This window comes from Myiozetetes cayanensis, unplaced genomic scaffold (genome assembly GCF_022539395.1).
Source record: "Myiozetetes cayanensis isolate MyiCay16 unplaced genomic scaffold, myiCay2020 scf1, whole genome shotgun sequence".
In the NCBI taxonomy this organism is placed as follows: Eukaryota; Metazoa; Chordata; class Aves; order Passeriformes; family Tyrannidae; genus Myiozetetes; species Myiozetetes cayanensis.
This window is the reverse complement of record NW_026086604.1, coordinates 131544906-131566624: the sequence shown is the minus strand read 5'-3', so window position 1 is coordinate 131566624 and position 21719 is coordinate 131544906. Positions and strand designations below refer to the sequence as shown.

At 37.1% G+C, this 21719-nt stretch overlaps 1 protein-coding gene across 10 annotated transcripts in view; it reads right to left on the bottom strand.

The window, feature by feature from the left end:
* CACNB2 (calcium voltage-gated channel auxiliary subunit beta 2) overlaps positions 1-21719 on the bottom strand; it is a 247248-nt gene that overhangs the window by 6435 nt on the left and 219094 nt on the right. For all 10 annotated transcript variants that reach the window (XM_050325581.1, XM_050325586.1, XM_050325589.1 and 7 more), the window contains 5 exons: positions 19173-19253; positions 18837-18895; positions 16005-16114; positions 1324-1475; positions 521-616 (listed from right to left, as the gene is read on the bottom strand). In XM_050325581.1, coding sequence (XP_050181538.1) covers positions 521-616; positions 1324-1475; positions 16005-16114; positions 18837-18895; positions 19173-19253 — 498 coding nt within the window. The remainder of the gene's footprint in view (positions 1-520; positions 617-1323; positions 1476-16004; positions 16115-18836; positions 18896-19172; positions 19254-21719) is intronic.

Genomic DNA, 21719 nt, shown 5'->3' with positions numbered 1-21719 from the left:
TTTAAAACACAGTTGGGGTCTCATCACCTCTGCTTTATGGTGGAAATTAAGAGAATTTACTTCAGTGCACATCATGAGAAGAATCGCAGAGTTCTCAGGTACCCCTCAGCTCTTTGCCAAAACTGTGACCAAGAATATCAATAGCGGTGGCTGTTGTGATATACACCCGAAGGGAGCTACTGAAAACATTGGCCTTATCCTAAGCTACCATAGATAAAGCAGTCACTAAGAGGGTTCATTTTCAGACCAAAAAAACCCTAAAATTATCAAGTAAAACAAATGTTCAGTTTATTGAAGCACCGGGTGTATCAGCACACATCCTAATAAGTGCTTGTGACTAGGACTTTTTTCTCCCCTGCACCGTTGTGATGAGCCCAGAGACCTCAGGAGGCATTCCACAAAAAGCAGTAGTGAAGTCCGGCCAGAAGAGGGCAAACATTCCCGAAAATTATGTAATTAACCTCATACTTGAAAAGAAAGGCACCTTTCAAAGACAAGGCATAAATTAACAGTAACTCACGGGAGGACACTGTGCCAGTTTATCAGCTGCCACCATCTGAACATTAAGGTGTTTGGCCTGAGATTTCCCTCGAGATTTTATCAACCTCTGTAAAACCTGTGAAAAGTAAGAGATTAATAAAAGTGACCAACTGCAGACTTCATGTACATATATAACCACTTAAAATGTTTACATTTTAAACTGCTCACTTGAACAGAGCAAATTCTTAATTTGCTGGCTTCAGGAACATTTCCCATGCTCTTTAATCCAAAATGAGCTAATTTTTGTTTACTTCCCACCATCTTTTTGTTACAGTCACTAAAAAGTTCCCCTCCTACTTTGCTTTGCTGCTTCTATTATGTTTTTATAGTTGAATTTTTTTAATTGATCTCCTGAGTTCTCTTCCCACAAATTCATTCTTCTCTTTCAAATGCCTCTTCACAAGGTCTGTGCATAGTTTTTCCAAGGAATGAAAGAGTATACTATCAGAAGATGTTAAAGTTAGCAATCATATGAAAATGTTTCTTTAATTTCTGTATTATTTTGATTCAACAAACCATTAGTATTACTTAACGTGATTGATACTAGAAGTGCAATCCCAATTAAAAAACCCATTGGAGCTACAGCATCTTTTCTAAAATGGGTCTTGATAACATTAGAGCTGAGATACTTTCTTGATTAATAATACTTCACCATGCAAAAGGAAGCAATAACAATATATAGCCTCTGAACTTGAGTGAAGACACATGATTATCTGAACTTAAGACCAAAAAAAAAAAAAAAAAAAAAAGGACAAAGAGCATGAAGGTGACTACAATACTTACTTTAGGAGAAGAAATCTTTACATATACTATAATGGGAGCCAGAGAGGTTTTGCTTAGTTGAGCTGGGTGGTTAATGGTATCAGCATCAAGCACTACTAACTGCAGTGTCCTTGCTAATTCAAAAATCCGTTCAATTTCACTTTGAACTTCAGCTGAGGAGAAATAGAAAATTAGAGTTATGAAAATACTAAGAGGTGATTTGTTTTAAAAAATGTAAAAATGTTGTAGACTGGTGTGTTGCTCCTCCTCTGGTTGCAGGAGTTGTTATCCGTGCATGTCCCTGGCACGCTACAGTAATGAATGCAACATTATTGTGAGCATTTCAGCCCCGATTTGCTGCCTTTGCAGGTAGCACTGCCTGCCTCTTTCACCTCACTGATTCCCGCCATTCCAGACTGGAGACATACTGTTAACACCTTCTAACAAAACCCCAGACCATGAACGTAAGAAAAAAAGAAGTATGAATGCCTGCTGCATCAAACAGTAATCTTACTATGCCACAAATTTTCTATATGTAAATAATTTTGGCTCAGACTTTAATCTTATGCAGTAACCAGTTTGCTCAAAGTGGAAGTACTGAATTATATTAGCAGAATCTCATGTTTTTCCATTTACTTCAACTTATCAAAGCTCTGGAAAACAGTTTCCTTCATATACTGGCCTCAGTATGATACCATGTAAAAATTTTGATTATTATGTGTAAAACACTTTTTTTAGGAGAAATAACTCAGTAATCCAAATAATGCTATGGTATCTTCCTCACAACCCCAGAAGATCTGGAAAGGTGATTTTCCCAGAGAAAAATCACCTCTTCTTCTGGTAGTCAAGTTCCCAGCTCCTCAGCACCCTGCCTGATCGGCAGTACTTTCCAGGGCAAACCTCTCCAAGACAGATGGGCTGCATCCGCTTTCACAAGTGGTGTAGAAACTGTATTCATTCCCCAATGAAACAAAACTGAATCTTGTAATAGCAAAATCAGCCTTGAAATGGAATCACATTTTGCTGCTCAAATCTTGCTATAGGCTGAGAAATTACAGAAGCTGGGTGACTTATGCAAGTCTGCAAAGAAAGTCATCAGGCAGACTGGACACTAATTCATATAGGTTTCCCTTTAAAGGCTGTGCACACTCCATGAACCATGGTCAATAAAAGGTACCAAAAACTTAATAGAGAGTTTCTTGAAATTACACTATCAGCCTTTTATCTATTTTACTGGCAAAAGCTTTACTTTTGCTTGGAAATACAACCTGTGTGATCTGGCTAGAGAGAGTCTCTTTCAAGAGATGTGAAGAGATTGATTTTTGATATCTTAGAATAGCAACTGAATAAACGGGTACCATAACAAGGCTGCAAAATTTCCAAGAGACAGCAAGGCATTCCAGCTAGTTCAGCTCAGTGTTTTGGTTCCAGATCAATAGGTGATTGCTATGTCATTTTATAAATGAAGTAACATCTAAATGGTCATCAGAAAATCTATATATGATATCCTTTATTGGAGGAGGCTAAAAATGTATTGGATCTACTAGAGGTCACTTGCAAATGTTTGCAGTCATCTCCAGTTTGGGGGAGTACATGCCAATCAGTTGTTTACAACAGCAAATACTGTGAGATGTGCATGGCGTGGTATGGAAAGCATTGGTGCATGCTTTCCTGCTGGTCAATGAAAACACTGTGACCCAGCTGCTGTCTGAATTAGGACCACATTTTTAAGGCAGAACTGATGGTCTTGGCACATTCACAATTACATTTCCTGCAATTTTGCTATGTAGAGATACTGCTGAAATCACTGAACATCATTGTCTCAGTTTTAGTAGAAGATAGTCAATAATCTATCCCTCATATAAGTCCAAATGACAACTAGAATAAACATATCAGAGATAACCTGTCATGCTGTTCTGATGATGAGTTTGGACTGCTTTCCTGCAATTTCAAACCAGGCTCAACACTTCAGCCAGTATAACAATATCAGTTAATGTATCATTTTAAGACCATTCCAGACTGCTAAAAAAACCTCGTTCAAGACAATTTATAATCAGCAAAATCTGCCTCTATGCCATTGTATCGTAATTTTTTCTGGGGTAGCAGTATTTGCTACACTGCTGGAAGCACTTTTCTGCCACTATAGAACACATCTCTATGGATCAGATTTCCTGCTACACCTTTTGAATCACCCTTTGCCAGAATATGCCTCAGGGTATGTTCTATTGTGAAACATACCTGGGGCAATATCTGCAGGTAACTATGGCTCTACAAACCATTAGTTTCCACTTGAATCCCCAGATGGAGAGGAATCTTTTCGATCAACTAAAAAGTATTTCAGTACGTATTTTTCTAAACTTGAGTGTAGGAGAGAAGGTCAAGGAACTATACTGCGTGATTGGTGAACTGATATATGTGCCTCTGCTTCTCCAGTCAAGAATGGATGGGAAAAATGCCAGAGATTGATGAAGAGGACCCTATCTCCTGTTCCTTAGAGTACTTCTTCAGCATCTGGAAAAACTTTCATTTAACTTGAAATCTTCTTTGAATTCTAACTTTACACATAAGATCGTGCCAATTACTTACATAATAGTAGCTTCTCTTTTTAGATGACAAAGGCTTTATCCACTGCTACAGCTTTGGTTTTCATCTTTCTTTAGCAACACCTCTCAAAAACCTAATTCTATACCCATAGATTCCTTCACAACAAGACACTCCCCACAAATCTTCTCTCAGACTTTTGCCCAAAGTAAGCAAAGAACTTGAAATGTCATCTGGGGATAGTAACACAAATGTCACTGTAGTTAAAATAGGGAGCTGAGAACAGTGACAGAGGGGTATCTTCAAAGTAGCACAGTAATAGCTTTGCAATCTTTCCACCTCCATGAATACTGTCTATTTAGAATAATGTCCCTTCTTATGTACTGGAGAGGCATAGCTGGGGTGAACTTATAACATTAAACTCCAATAAATTGTATTTGCCAATCATGAGAGGCATAAAAATAATTAGATCTACTGTGACAATTGTCACGAAATGCTGGCAGCCCAGCTACAACACACAAACCCAGAAATTAGCTATAAAATTTTAAAGTCACCCTTACAATCTATTTCATATGGCCTCCTTAGTAACCAGAAAGCAAACATATTTTAAATGACAGGAGCATGTAACTATTTATTCCATAAAACTCTAAGAAACAGAAAGTACACATCTCCTAGACAACTTTAAATATAGCACATTTAAACTTTCTTCCAAATACTGCACCTTGAAATGAACAGAAATTCAGTGCAATGAGAGCACTAGTAAAGGGCTTATCCCATTATGGGGGCAGACAAATATTCTTTATACCAGGTGAGCCTTGTAAGTGAATTTCAAGAAAAAGTCTTTAACAGTTCATTACAATAATCTCACTAAAGTAAAGGCAAAGACACAACAACCCTGCATTTTATCTGTGTCAATTCGCTAATAACATGGTGAACTACAGTGGAATTTAGGGTCACTTATATAATGCCATGGTAAAAGAACATTCTCTATGCTACACAGTTGGAGAAACACAACCCTCCTTCAAACTTGGGCTGAAAGCATCCATAGCAGCCAGGAGTCATTGGGACACTCAGCTTGACAGAGCAGTGGCTACGTCAGCACTTTGTTTTAGGAAGACCCCGATGAGATGGCAGTTTCATGGCAGGGATGAGATGCAAAATGGACATGCTTCTGGCCTGCAAAGGCCAAGTTAGAACCACAAAATATTGCTAAAAACAGCAAAGAGATTTTGATCTTCACAAGGAGTAGTGAGGTTCACAAAATGTCATCTGTGCACAGTATGACTTTTATATCCTATTTAATTTGACCTTGGCTACTGTCTATGGTATTAGTGTCTCTGTTTTGTTCACAGAAACAGATATGTAAATTATCACTTGGGCTGCAACAGCCACAGAGGCAAAGCATTCTAGTTTTTTGAACAGGGCTCCTGATACTAAAAATATATGGCATGAAAATAACACACCTAAGTCAATAAAATGCCATATAAAATGATCTGCAGCACCTTGCACAAAGGGCTTTCAAATAAGTTTGTAAATTAAGGAGAACAGCATAAGTAGTCATGATTTTTCTTATACTAAGTCTTTTATACAAACATAGTTGCTTGAAAATAATTAATTACTAAATTCCATGAATATAATTAGAGTAATGAGAAGTTTAAGACAACCTCACGAATTCCACAACCAAGGCCAAAGAAACAAATGTGGTTTTTATTCCCAGTGCCTTAAAAGCATGTAGATTGTCTTGCACCAAAAAAAAAAAAAAATGCTGAGAAATGAATAAAGGTCATATCTGAAATCCAAGAAAATGAAAATTAAAAAATAAAAAAAGAAGCTATGACTTTTGAACTGGGCCCACATAAGACTCAATTAAAAAGAAAATCATGAGTTTGACTGACAGAATTAAAATTTTAAATTTTAATTTGTGAGCATGTGCGTGTATACACATTTATATTGAGTGAAAAATCACAAGAGTGTCTACATTAGGTATTGCTGTAATCAGAATGTAGGTACCTGGCCACAGCAGGCTACCCTGGAGTGCACCAGGTATTTGTGCTCGTTGTATACAAAGCGAGGAGGCCAAGGTGCTACCAAGGATAATCCAGTAAACTGTATGGTGTCTGAGCAGACCAGAGCAAGCTAATAAGAAAGCCCACATGTACATCAGTGTTTGGCCTCTTCCTTCTCATCTTCCTCTTTGCTCCCTTCAAGCACCCTGCTGCTCTGGGCAGGCAGAGAGCTAACTGAGAGGTCATGCTGAGTAGAGGACAGAGGGTTTCACTCCTTCCCCAGCTAGAGAGGTTCAGTCCCACAGTCTCCAGGCAGGACTGTGTCCCACTCACTCCACACCGAGGGGGTGTCCCAGTGCTGGAGAGCAGAAGGCTGCAGCCTCCACTGCGGTGTACCCAGCTAAGAAGGAAAAAGTCTTGGAAAATATAAGCAAATAAGAAGGAATAAATGCTTTAGCTTAGTCCTTAGGCAATTGGTCAAAAAATACCTGGATCACAGGTGTTTTAATCAAATTTCTAACACAAATGTAGTTTAGTGAATATACTTACATTTCCCTGATCTCCACCAAATACCTTAGCCACTAGCTTGTTACGTAAAAAGGGGAGGGTGAGAGTGGGAGGATGACAATATTTCCAGGAAAAGTGGCTGCATGTGTTACTCATGCCTAACAGATGGGGCTCCTGCGAGGGATAAGGCTGAAAGGAGAGAAGCATGTCTGCTGCTCTGCTTGGCGCTCCTGTCTGGGCTCTGCTGAATGGGGAGCTGTGGGGTGAGGTGCTTCAGGAAAACAGGGTTTTCCTCTTCCTGCCTGCTGAAGCTCAGTTTAGGCAGAATTCAGATGGCTTTTAATGCACACACACATGTCCAAGTGGTATTGACAGATACAATGCCATGTTTGGAAACTTCAGCATAACCAAGATCTATTTATAATGAACTAACATCTCCTGAAATGCAATACTGTAATTATGTGAAAATATAAAACAGATAGTGTCATTTAAAAATGTTAAATAGCACATAAAAATATCTACATCCTCTCCTATTTCTCTGGGCTAGCCAAACAATAGCATTCATGGAATGATGCTTCTTATGCCAAGTTTAAACTGGAAGTAAATTTTAATGGCCTATGAATGGAAAAGATTGAAATCAGCAGATTGCAGCTGAAATGAGTGGATGAGCTGCACAGGGGAGATCTGCACCGAGATGACTGTGCCAGACAAAACCAGAGCAGCTCCAGAAGGTGCCGTGCAATACCATAGTGTGGCTCCCATCATTAAGCTCCCCCACACTCTGTTAAGGAGTAATTGGGATAGTAAAACTGGACAAAGAAGCAGTCTAAAATTTATACTGCTCAGGGGACCAAGTAGGTCTCTCTGCCTAGTTCAGAGAGGATATCGTCACATCAGGCTGGCACTAACTTGGGTATTTTTGCACTGTGCCTCATTACTCAGTGCAGTGCTACAGACTTTTACAGCCCTGGTCCATACACAGGCGCTAAGTAAGTGTTCCCTAGGTCTGTTGTTTTTTTCAGAACAAACATAAATAAAAATGTTCAACATTTTTCACAGATAGAATATGGAATTACTAAATCACTGGCTATTCAACCCCTCCTGCTGATGGTGTGCCACTTGCAAAACATTTGCGTATTCACTGAGTGGGAGAGATACTGACTCTGCAGCCTGATGCTTAGAGTGGGAGGCAAAACACATGGATTCCAGTTCCTTCATCAGGGAAAGTTTAATTATTATGCAAAGTGCGTACAACTCAGCAGGACCAACCAACAACCATCCTAAAGGTGATCATAGCCCTGTCACAGGGATGGAAATTATGAGTTCATGCCAGAGAATAGGAGTGAATGCAGACTTCTTTGCATTCTGGTTAAACAACTCAGGTCTGTAGTCTTGGATAAAATGAGGACACAGACACCAACTTTTAATCAGTTGGTGAGCCCAGGAGAAAGGAAAAAAAAAACCACCTTTATTAATTCAGCCTACACTGTGAACTGTTTTAAGAGATGCAAACTATACTCTGCTTTTAAGCAAACAGCTAACTGGCTAAAAATACTGGGTTTTATACAGAGATCCGTAACCTTAAAAATTATTCTAATACATTGCAATATTCCTTTGTCTCTAGCATGTTTTGTTTCAATATAATTACCAATCACACATATTTCTCTGAAGTATTATGAGAAAAAATAGGGACATGTTGCTGAGAGTTATCTCTAATTTAGAGAAATTAAGATTTTTTTTTTCCCCCCCACATATCCACTGAAAACACTCAGGAAATTTCACTGAAATGCTGTGCCAATACTGTATCAAATACTTATTTGCAAGTTATAATATTGGAAAGGTAGTACCAAACTTCTAATCCAAAACTACCTAAAGAATTCTTTAAGGAAACTCTGACCTTAGATGTTAAGAAAATCAAGGCTGGCCTGGCAGGATAAAAGAGCATTTTGGGAACTTCATGCTACTCTTTCCCCATTTGTGTGCAAAAGGAAGTGTAGCTACATCCTCATGAAAACCCAAAAGCTCTTAGCTGCTATATTAATTGAGCATTCTGATTCAAGGCAGGTTCAGGTTTAGCTGATAAACATATCTGCAGATTTAATGCCTGGAAGTGAGAGTTATGGACATTTTTCCCAACAACCTTGAAGATAAAATTAAAAAAGGGACAATCAGGATTTTCCACAAACACTGAACACTTTTTTTGCTTTCTTTAACTGTATTAGATCCTTGAAACTTTGAAAAGGGAACACGCTCTTGGTTAAATCCCAGTTTTGCATTCCTGTTTCCTGGCCTCTGTAAGTAAGGAAGGATTTTTATGAGGCCTAGCTAGCACTATTGTAAGTTTGTCTTTGATTTATAGTTGGGGAAGCATTTACTTCAAACAACTATCATTAAATTACCAAACATGGAGAATACATAATAATATTATCATATCTGGATATAACATATAATGTGTATTCATACTTATATATATAAACAAAACAAATAAATTGTTACCATAGTTTCAAGCATTCAACCTGGCTTTTCACACAAATATCAAGAAAATAAAAACGTGAGGCTGAAATTTGCACAGGTGATCCTTTAGTATTTCTTCAAGCATTTGTGTTTCGTTTTCAGATGATAAAACCTCAGGATATCAACCTAATGATGTGAATGGGAGCTCTATGCATTTTCTACAGACAACTTTCCAAAGGTTGGCACTCAACTGCACATGCAAACTGGGTGCATGTAATGCCTGACAGGTTACTGCATGTGCACAGAGAAAGCAAATAAACAGATTCCCAGGCATGTGACCGCAATTGATTTAACACATACACGATGACATGTTTTACATCAACATTCACACATCTGTGTTAGAATATGCAGATTAGGTGCACACACCTTAGGAATATACAGTGAAATACCTAGTCTTTAGTGTTTACTTGTCAATTAGAATTACTTGAAAATAAACAAGGAAAACCAGCAAGGTCTTTAAAAAGAAAGACTTAGCAACACAGTACAGGATCAGCTTTTGTCTACCAGTGAGCCAGATGCAAGAAACACACAGTGGTTCTGTGAGGTACAATAAAGCACTGAACACAAAACAGCAGGAAAACTAATTTGCAAGCTTGTATACATACCTAAAACATCTGGAAAAGGAGAGCATTAATGAAGCAAAGAATGGAAAAAGCCAAGACAATCAGGTTTCGTACAAAGCATACAGCATGAGGTAAGGTTATAACAAGTGTAACATACACAGAAAAAGGTTTGGGTTCTTTTGACAAAGAAATGCAGCAAAAGCACAAAGCTGGTTCAGCAGTTTCTGCAAATGGCATGTATCCATATAAAAATTTAACTAAGCCAATTGGGGCTGATTTTCAGGTGAATGAGATTTAACCATGTACTGTACCTTCTTGGAGAAAAAATTCTGTTCAAAATGACAGATTTCTTCCAGGCTTTTAAAGAAATTAATAATTTGCCCTTTCCTTAAATTTAGTTCTAGCATCTCACATTTTAAACATGTAACAGTATTGACAAGCAAACATTTCTCTTTATACACAAAACAATTTTTCACATAGGAGAGGAATAAGACTGTACTGTCCTCCTAAATCTTTCCAAGTCAAACATTAATTTTTAAAAATTCTTTAGAATATTAATTTTGTACTAGATATGCAGTGGAAGCATTGGTTTCCAATGATTCAAATCCCAAGTCTATTTTTAACTGATTCCATTACAAAAGCAAACTGTCAGTCGATAGGTGTATGTAGCATTAAGCTGATTGAGACTACCCTATAATCCTGTATATCCAGTTCCTCATGGCTATTCCTACTCTTTGTTATCACATTGTTTGTCTCTGCCTCTTTGAAATTAATTCGGGGTTATCTACTAAATCAGTTCCAAATAATGATGCTCACTACACTGTTCTCTGTGCTATGCACAATTATGAACAATATACACAATATTGCAGATCTACACTGGGTGATAAGGTAAGAGTTCTCAGAAACAGGTTTATTTATCTCTCAGAAAAAAAGTATTTGGTATTAATATATCAAGCACATTACCTTTGTACTATATTAATTGACAGAATGCTTATTAAAATAATACTTAAATCCCAACAATATACTTTCCAAAGTCTAAGAAATAGCCTTCTCTGCTGCAGTTAAACTGCTGCTCACAAATGTGAGCATAACTGAGGGATAAATCAGTGGCCTGGCTGTCTAGCTGCATGAGGTACCACTTCACAAAGGTGGGTGAGTGAAGGAATTAGTTTCCCATCGAATCTGAAAGGAGGGAGGGATTTGGATTCACAGAAAGCAGTTCTGGGGAGCTGTATTTGCTATAATAAAAAGCCATTTTTAAATGACACCAGATGTAGGAATAAACACATGGGTCTTCATCCACGTGCCACTGACTGTTTAAGGAGGAGCCAGGCAGAGAGCAACTCATCTCCCCACATCCCACAGCTATGCAGCCAGGAGACCTGAGCAAACCAAAACAAATTCTGTTTTTCCCTTACAAGATTAAATTTTTTTTGTGATAAATACCAGTTTTAAATACCTACAATAGAACTATGTGATCAAAAAAAAAAAAAAAAAAAAAAAGCACAAGTATAGTGTTGGCAGAAATAATTTCTTTTTTTTTCCCAGTGATTTGGAGAAAAGGCCAGACCTGCAGAAGATACTAGAAAAGAACTAATGTCATCTGAGTCCCGACTCAATGATTTATTCATGAGTGAAACTCTACGAGTAGAGAATATTACTGGCTGCAAAGCTTATACTAATAAAGTAGGAAATGTCAAAATAGCTCTCTTAAATAAACCTTTTGTGATCGGTATTGTAAGACATCACATGCAGGAACCTACAATAAAGTTGTTCCTGTAGGGCTGCTGTCTCATTCAGTATGCAATTCCATACACTGCCAACTGAAAAGAAGCCATTGAGTCATTTAATTTCTCTTCATTGTCAAATATGTGTTTCAGATCTCATTTAGAACACATGGTTCTGATCTTTCTCTGAAAACAGAATGAATAAATTATTTATGGGCTACTTTGTGGAACTTACTATGGTGGTACTTCACTGATGTAATAAAACTATTTTTCACTTTGAAACATCCTGATTAGGTGAGAAGCTGGAATTATTCGTATTTTCCAGATAGAAAATTGAATTACAAAGAGTAATCCCAAGTTATGAATAATTTGGGGGGATTCAATTTCAGAAATGTAGTGTCTGATTCTTCAGAGTAATTACCACAGTGAAAATTACATTCAGACTAGAGAAATATGGAAGCCATCCAACAGGAAATCCTGATTTCTGGGGATTCTTTCTTCCAAAATGGAACATAACCTTGAAGGTCCTTTTAGAAGGAGTAAGTACTAAGAAGTACTAAGACTCAGGACATTCCTGATGCTGCTCTGTACTATCAGTGTAGGATATCAGTACTGATCTGAGAGAAGGGAAAAATTCTTTGAGCTAGGCTTGGAATGACAAGAATCCCTCTCCAGTTAAATGTCTGCAAAGAGAAGAGCCTAAAACAAGAGGATTTCTGGGAGATGAGGAGTCACAAGGCTGGCATTTCACAAGGTACCCAAAAGGAGCTCCAGTTGTCCATAGGACTGCCTGGTTTCCATCTGCCTTTTCCAACTCAGTGCATTACCATGCAACATGCTGATTTTAATGGCATATACTATTGTTTAACAGGTTCAAAGCTTGAATCTCTGTTTCAGCTACAATACTTAGTATTTCTACAAAACATGCTTGAAGCATGCAGGAAACATAAGGGAAAAATACTATCTTTATAAAGTCTGTAAATAACTAGTCCAATACTATACAGCATTTCCATATCAGAAGCAGCAAAGCCACTATTGCACTGGGCTCTTCAGTTAATTCAGTAGAGAGGGAGTCTCCCTTTCCACTCTGCCCTGGGTGAGTGTGCAGGCCGTTGGGATTCAGAAGAGAGGCCCATGGCACCCTGTGCTGCAGTGCTGTCTCTTGCAGGCCATCAGATACAGCAGATCCCCCTCCCACTGGGGTCATCCCATTTTTTCAGCAGTGAATTAACACCTGTTGAACCACAGAGATAAACCGGTGCTCAGCATGCTTAAGACTGAAATTCAGATCCCTTTCCAAAACAGGAACATAAGCTGAAAATGTCCTATTGTGCTTTTAGAGAGCTTCATTTGCCTTCCTGAAGTTTCTGGCCCCATACACTGTATAAGTTAATATGGGGAAATAAGGGAAATAGCAATACACTGAAAAATTTCAATTCCCCACATTAGTTTGCATATTTTTTTCAAGAAAACTAAGGCAGAGGACTGGTGGAAAAGTAGTCTGCAAACACTTAACCAAAGACTGAATCACAGCATGCATAAACCTAAAGCTACTAAGAAGCTACACAGCCTTCTATCACTTCCTAACCTTTATTTTTCACAACTTAAATTTGTAAACCTAATAATATTCTTTTAATAGGATTTTTTGCTGGCTTACAGCAAATTCATCACACAAACTGAAAGAAAAAAATCCACTATATGGTGTGAAATTGCCACTCACCTCTTCCATTTCAGCCAACTAAACGCTCACAGAGGAGTTATATTGTCATCTTCCTTGTGAACCACTGCTAGGAGAGGCCACCTACCAGCAGACTACAAAGATATTTTCTGAGTCTGACTCTTATTTCTACCTTGAGGTACATTGCAGGTAAGCAAGGAAACATGCTGTAACACTCCTTGTACTTTTTAATTTTTGCCTTGTGCAAGGGTTTTCCCACTGTCTTACAAAAGTAGTTACATTTTCTGACTCCAGCTTATTTTATTTTATCTCAGTTTTCCTCCCAACACACTGCTGCCACATCATTTCTCTGCCTGACTTCCTTCCTGGCTGGTTTTCGTCCTCCCATGGTTTCCTGCATATCTTGAGCACAGACACTGAAGGTACTGTATCAATGGATTCAACTATCCCAACTCCTTCTCCATAACTCCAACCTTTTCCAGAATGGATTTTCATTATGTGTCTTCCTCCCTTAGCCTGGTCAGCCACCTGTTCCTCCAGGTAAACATTTTCAAAGAAAATAACCTTTTTATTCCATACTCCATGCTGCACAGCAAAGTAGGGATTGCAACCTGAAAGATGAGCATCTTTCCACTTTCGGTCTGCTTGGCTGACCTGATTCAATCTGCTGGAGCAGGTTCTGCTCAGCATCACTGCTGGACCTTGCCCAAGAAAGGCTGAGTCTTTAATCAATTCAGATGCAAAGCTTGGCAAGTGTTAATGGCAGCTTCTAACAATTTGGTAAAGTTTTCTCATTATTTTCATAAAAAATGCCCACAAACATGTAACTGAAATGTCATTCAATTCACTAGCAAATTTCAAAACCCTGCTAGTTTACTAGAACTACACAAGTATTACAGCTTCTGAAAGAAAAGGTTTTGAGAATATTTTAGCATAGGTAAAATTAATTTTTGCCCTAAGTTCATGGTTAAAATGACTCAGTTGCTCTATCTAATATTTCCGAAGATATGTCAGAATTGTTTTATAAATCAGTTAATTTTTTGAACAGTTATAAGCAACTGAAGACCTGATATGTAGCAGGAAATCTTAAGTAATAATAACAGGACTGTTACAAAAATTGGAGAGACATACATATCTATTCACATATTTACATATATACATAATCCCTGTCATCTTTTGAGTCTCTCCAATTGAGGTTCTGTGAGAACTTCTATCCAAAAAAGTACCTTGACACAAAGAAAAGATGTTGATGCTCTCAAGGGTAAAGTTCTACATGAGATAAAGGTGTACAAGATTGGGCAGAATTTAATTTTTATAGATTTTTTTCCTGTATACATTTTTGTGATAGCTGTTTTACATATGTGAGAATCTTCCAGCATGAGGACTAGATGATATGCTTTTTACTGCTGCATATATTTGTGCAGTATTGCAAAACTGCAATGATCAGGTTGGGAACTTAATCATCATGATTCTCTTTGTCCCATGACTGGGTGAGCTCCATCCTTATAACCTATTTTCAGTTCTATTCAAAACAAGTGACACTTAATCTTTTCAATAGATTATTAAACAGACTTTGGTTACAAGACTGAAATTCACATAAAAGAATATTCTTGTGTGTAAATATATTAATTATGTTGTTACAGTATTTTAGTGCAGTATTACACTATTTTCAAATAGCATTTTACTATTTGAAACACTTAAAATAAGACACACTTGGAAGCTATCAGAGTACTTGCAAGCAAAAATTCAGACTCCACATATCTGAGAGCAAAGGTTTTAAGAAGCAAATTTTCAAGACAGGGAAGTCAAACTTTTTAAGGCAGAGAAGTTTTTTCTAAGAAGGACAACTATATTAGGCAAGTGTTAAATATTCAGTCATGGCAGAGGTGGAGTCAGAAATTTTTTTGTAACAAAACTGATAAAGAATCCACTTAATAGGATGAATGAAATTCCTTTCTTGTTCCACAAAATTTACAAGTTTTCAAGATACAGTGCTGTGTTTGGGGGAAACCAAGCTCTCTCTAAGGGTACTAACAGGAACCTGCAGCAATGTAAAGGTAGAAACATGACTGGAGCATTCACCTGTGATCTAGTAAGTTCCTCCTTTTTTTCTGTATTTGACTAAGGACTTGAGCAGGACTTTCTAGGGGACTTTTGTCCCATATCTCAGCTGAGTGCCCTAACACAGGCATGTAGAGTCCTGGCAGGATTCATCTTAGAATCTTAGATTCATAGAACTGTTTGGGTTTTAAGGGACCTTAAAGATAGACCATCTAGTTCCAAACTCGCTGCATGGGCAGGGAACCTTCCACTATACCTTCTAGCTATCTCCAGGTGTCTCTACACAGGCAATGCACTAGTGGTAGCAGCAGAGTCCTGGATATAAAACACCTCACACTACAGGAAAGGCTAAAGTCAGTCAGGAATTAGGACTCTGAAGTGTCCACCTTTTTCTCTTTGCTCTAAGGACACCTTGTGATGACAAGCTCCAGTGCAGACACCTGTACTGCAGATGGTGACATTTAGTTACAACTTTCAAGCTAAGCTTGTTTTTCTTTCTGGCTAATAAATGTTTAATTATTTATACAACTGGACAAGCCTCAGTACAAAATGATTCATGTAAGGTGACAGACGTGTATGCAATGAACCTAGCTTCACAGTTTTTAAAAAACATTTTAAAAACGTTTTTAAAAACATTTTTGCATCCTTCTTTTGCACCAACCTCAGGATTAGTTTAAACTGATACAAAATTCATAAAATGTATACTTCAATAACATTTTTCAGGCCTCATATCAGTAGCTGTCATTACTAATAATCTTATCAAAGATAATGCACAATATCAATAACATCCATATAATTCCAAATATTTGAAAACTGTCACTTCTATTCAGCTGGAAGAACATGTCTCCAGATTTTATATGGATGTTTACTTCTGCCCACTGAGGCAAACAGCAAAACACAGAAACTGAGCATAAGCAGGATAAACCAAAATCAGCACTTTATACATGGTAGTGATTTTAAAATGATTTCTAGTGCCGGGATTTCTGGATTATGGGAATTGTGATTTTCTCACAGCAGAGAGAAGGCTATTTTTAGCTTACACATACGAATTGAGAGTCGTATACTTTACAGGCAATTTGCAGATAGCATCATTATAGGTACTTACCTAAGCTTGATCGTGTGTTGGATCGCTCTATTATCGCATGCTTACTGGGATTGTTTAATACTGAGCGTTTGGCAAGCGAGATGTCTGCTGTGACTCGTGTAATTGATATACTGCAACAATAAAGACAGTCAAATAGTACAGAATGTTACTTATCTTTCCGGGATGTGGGGAGAATTCTCATTTAACACTAGAAGATGGCCAAGACCATAGGAAAATTAGTTCTTCTCAGCAACACAGTATGCTTCCCAAAATGTGAACAGAGAAAAAACTTTATCTAACTAATACTGCTACAAGATCTATTGATAAGACATCATCCTTCTGTACAGTCCTAAAGGCAGTATGACCACTGCCTGCAAAGCTACATGTGCCTGGGGAGAGGGGAAGCAGGAGAAGGTCAGAGATGAGCAGAAGGTGGGACTTCCCTGGGATCTCTGGGCCTGATAAGGGTCTGACTTTGTACCAGTATGCCCAGTATGAAAAGGCTGGTTTCTCCTTTTCCCAGTTTCTTGAATGGTACTGAATGACAACCTGGCTTATTTTAGCCATTTGTATAAGACATACAGGGATATGTAGAATTAAATGGTAAAGGTAAGGCTTAGCAGGGAAACTAATACAGCAATATAATTTATTTATTTATTTTAATTTTATTGTTCAGTTCATATGTTTTTTAATAGAGTTCAAGAGTTACCTATGATTTTCCAGAAAGATCCAGCAATATGCTGGCCACCTAAAAATGGGAAAACTGGGAGGCTCAGTTTTGTGCTTATGAGGAAAGATGGGCCAAAAAAGAAATGGTTAGTTTCAGTTGTTTGCCTCTTGTTTGCTACATAACCTTCTGTATATTCTTCATCCTAGGAAAACTTGGTTACTTTGGTTTGTTTTGCTTTACAGGGTCAAAATAAAACCCTTAAGTTCCCTTTCAAACTCTCTGGTCTAATGAGGTTCAGAGGTCACATTTTTCCAGTGCTGAGAGTTAAATCAGACTGATGATATTCCCTTGTTCTTCCTTGTAGGATTTTACTTGCAATTGAAAAGGAGGAAATAGATTTGCTAAGAACAGGGAGGGCTCCTCTCTAGCAAACACTGTCAGATCCTGTTTGTTCATCTGAAATGTAATCCAACAGGTCATTTCCCAATGAGCTCAACATGTGTATACACTTATCTAAAAACCTAAAACATGTAACAAAGCCAGAAGTTAATATGGAAAAACAGAACTATTTGGAAAATACTGATTATTAATATAATGTTGGAAATTTAGACATGATTTAACTTAAGCTAAAAGCATAACCAAATATTGTGATTTCTGGAACAGCTCCTCACAGATAATGCCATTTGTCTTAAAATTAAATCAAACTCATATTGGGGTAGTCATCAGTCATCTTTATTTGTTAATGGAGGGACACTAGAAACTGCTACAGCTTTTTGGGTCTTTTGTTTTGATTTTGATTTTTTTCCTGCGCGTCTTCCTTCCTACATGCAATAGAAAATTTTTGCCTTTTTTAAATGCAATTTGGTATATTGAACAAAGCCAGATTTATAGTCTATTTGTCTATCTATGAAAAATGCTATTTTTCATTTTAACGTCTTTCTAAGGTCATTTCAATATCTTCTGAGACACATCTCACCAGGATGACCAAGTCTGCTCTCAAAAAAAAGGGTATGTATGCTCACATCATGAAACAATTGCAATGAGAGCAGGGACAGCAGTGTGGCAGCTGAAAGCAGTAGCATGAATCTAAGAACCTCCTGTACAAATTTGTTCAGGACCTCGAGTACCAATTCAGATTGCTAGTGAAGTCTGGGACAATTCAAATCTGCTATTGTATTCAGAGTATTTGTGGATTCACCCTGCCACAATTAGATCTACAACCGAAAATCAGACATTCTCTAAAACACTTAAAGACATAAAAACATCATAATTTTTTTCTGCTTACAACAACCACTGTTTTGTTAACTTCTAGTCTTGAGGGTATGCATCTAAGGTTTGACAACTCCGAATAATATAAAGAGGGACTTATAAGTGGTTAGGTATCGATATCATTATTCTGACAGAAAATCCAACTGCTTAAACCACAATGGACTGCATTGGTCCATAATTTTTGAGCTACAGAGCATGCTACTGCTTTTAGAGGTAGATTATCATTTGACAACTGTACTACAGCAATGTCTGAGGGCTCAAATACAAATCCGAGCGGACCTTGCCTAGTCTGCTGCCACAGCGCTTGGATCAGAACCCAGCGAGTGCAGCTCGTCTGCTACCAAGGGTGACCATATTTCAGCAAGGTGGGGGACTGCCTCACCCCTGCACCCCACCCCTTCTCAAACTTTCCTCTACAGAGCCCAGAAGAATGGGCAAACCAAGATCCTATCTTGAGGGATCAAATTTGGATTTGACAATCCCATATATTAGATAGCCAGAATCTCATAACACTCTTTCCAAGTTGGATGCCAAGTAAAGAATTAGAGCTGAAGACAAATGGTGGCTCTTGTCATTTTGCTCAGAAACTGGGAAGCACTGATAAGATATCACTTGAAAAATACTTAAAATAACTTTTTAGTTTGTAGATAAATATCTAGCAATTTGGAGTGTGAATGCCACAGTCATCAAGAAAGAGACATCCTTTTTTCCACTCAAATATACGCCCCGAACACTTCCCACTGCAACACAACCTCTGCATGTTCTGCCAAGGAAACTTCCAATCCAAGCTATAGTCCACTTATAAAGGAATTATCCATCATTCCTGATTTTCTACAGTGCCATCATTTCTTAAAATCCTGGTAGTACCTAAACACAACCTAAACTGAAGGATATTTGCATTGCCAAGTACTTACCGCCCTTCGAATCTATGTTTTAAAAAATCAAATAATGCTTTTTGCATCATATCTGTTACCTACAAGTAAATAAACAAAAAATTAATAATCACATAGGAAATTCATAATACTTGATGCTAATAATATTATATAATAAAGCTGACAGTAAATCATATCTGAACAACAGGATCAGAATGCAATTTATTCTTCACCTCAATTCTGACATGAAGAAAAATACAAATGAGCAACTATTTATGAGTAGTAAAAACTGTCTAGACATTTGTCTATGATATAAATTATTAAATACAAATGAGGCACAATATTTTGGCAAATAAAACATTCTCAACAATCAATTACCTCATATCCCTTCAGAGAAGGCCCCACTAAAACTACTGGTCGCATAGAAGGCACTACATCATAGGGAGGGATGTGCTCTGTCTGCAAAACACATAAAGTTTTCAGTGTCACATCACCTAGAGAAAGTTTATACACTGCTTACAATATTAGGAACTACGAATTTCCAGCAATGTCACCAACACAGCAATCTCTTTTAATTAACTTTTCCAAAAACTTGTATCATAAGATAAGGACATAGGAGGTTCAGGGATTTGTTTTGTAAAAGCTTTTTTTGGACTTTAGGTTTTCCTACTGTTTTCACATTTGCTCTGGATAGTTACAAAACTCTTATTCTGGGACATGCATATGTTCCTTTGCATAATTCCTAACTGGTAAATTGAAAAGGTTATTTCTAACAGCTAATGGTTTGAAATGATTGATTTTAGAGATGTGACATCTGTTTCCCCCAAAAATTTTATGTAGGAAAATGATGAAAGAGAAAAATAAAACAAAATGGGATGGGAAAAGCATAACACATCTCTTTTTTAAGGTTCAGATCTGCCCACAGCTTGACAAAACATTGTGACATCACTGCAAATTCCCATGGCAGCACTCATAATCTGACATCCCCATTTGCATCCACAATTCAAATGCAAATGAAACCAAAATAATGACTGATCAAGTTAGTACTTCTAGAAAATTATCATTAACAGAGATAGCAGTTCTTGGGATAGCAGTTCTTCCACTTTGGGAAGCTCCTGTCACTACCCAAGAATGGATTCTGTTAGTACAATATTTATCAAAGTACTTACTGATGTATCATGCACAATTTCTAAAAAGTATTTTAAAATACAAAGATAAAAAGATTGCCTCCTTCCAAAGATTGCAGAAGTCTTATATTGTTATCACAATACAATAGAAACAAATTAAACTGTTGGTTTGGGGTTTTTTCTTTGTTAACAAATGGCTATTTCAATATATATCACCAAGAATAGGTCTTATCAGAAAGAGTTTTTTATTCATAGGGGAAGCTTTGGTTTATCTTTGGGAGAACATGACTGAAATCCAAATCCAGAAATGTGTGGGTGATATGGAAAAAGGAATGCTGGATCTATTTTTCTAATGCTTACATAGTACAAATACATCAGTCAAGATAACAGAATACAGACATTGTTCATTGTTCTAGTACCTAGTGTAACCCAAGGTGTTTCACAATAACATTAAAATAAGTATATACATTCCAAAACACAAACCCACAAAGACAGACATTAATACAGTGACAGCACACAATGCTACACAAGCAGCAGTCTAAAGCAGTCTAAAACATAGAAAATATTTTTGTGAATGTTCTTTAACATAATTTATTTTATTTTTTGTTACCTGTAGTTTTACCAGATAATTAGTAACATAAGAATGAATACCAGTGCCCAAGGCATCATAAGCATGTGAAATGAATTTATTTTACACAGCACAGAAACTGACTCAACGCATTTCAAAGCAAAATCCTGCAATTAAGGTGTGCCAGTATCAAAATGCAATCCTCTACTGTTCTTGCTAACATTATTAATAATCTGATAAGTGTATAAGAGACAGATTCAAAGAAAAATTCTTTGCAGGTGTGCAAGTGCTTATAGCATGAGTGTCCTGATGCAATAGATCTTTGTAATTACGTGGCTAACTCAACTGAAGGCATTCATGCTAGAAGTTAACCAGCTATTTGACACTTAGGGCAGACACAGAAATGACCTTATTTGATGGAATATGAATTATTCTTAAAATCTGTTCTGTCAAAATGGGCAATTTTTTCTCTAATCTTTAATTTTTTCTCCAATATTGAAATAATAAAACTCTCAGCAGAAAATTGAGTAAGAGTTATCTAATGGAAGCATTAAAGTTCTTTAACATTAGAGAATCTAATATGGCACTGAGCTATATAGCTTTCACTGAAGTTCAAATATGAACTCATACTGAAAACTAGAAGTTTTGACAATACAGCTTTTGCTCCATGGTTTGACTATGTAGATTAATATGGAAATGCCCATCCAGTATTTACTCTAAGTGTCAGTATCACAAACCTCACTATATCCAGTAATGATTTTGATATGGAAGAAAAGAGGCACCACAGAGTGGAAGAAAGAGATGTGACTAAACACCATCCAGGTCTAACATGGTTCATCTAGAAGATGTACCTTTGAAAGATGCTTATGCAGACAGCATCTTGTCAATAATACATGTCAACATGTATTATTCTTCCTTATCATTTTTATGTGGTTATAAATATGATTAAGTAAGAAATTACTCAGAAGCAAGAATTGTTGTTGATTTCCACAGTGGGCATAACAGACCCTACTGAAGCCAATAGTGATGACTTTGAAAAGGAGAAGGATTCAATACTATTTAAAAGAGTTCAAGGAGAAAAGAGCAACAGAAACAAAGTTCTATTTACTAAACATAAAAGCATCCGCAGCAGGGACAACAATGTCACTTGTCACCATTTATAAGCACTATTACAGTCTGTTATTACCTACAGATTTAAGTGAATGGTTAAAAACAAATGAATAAGAGCTA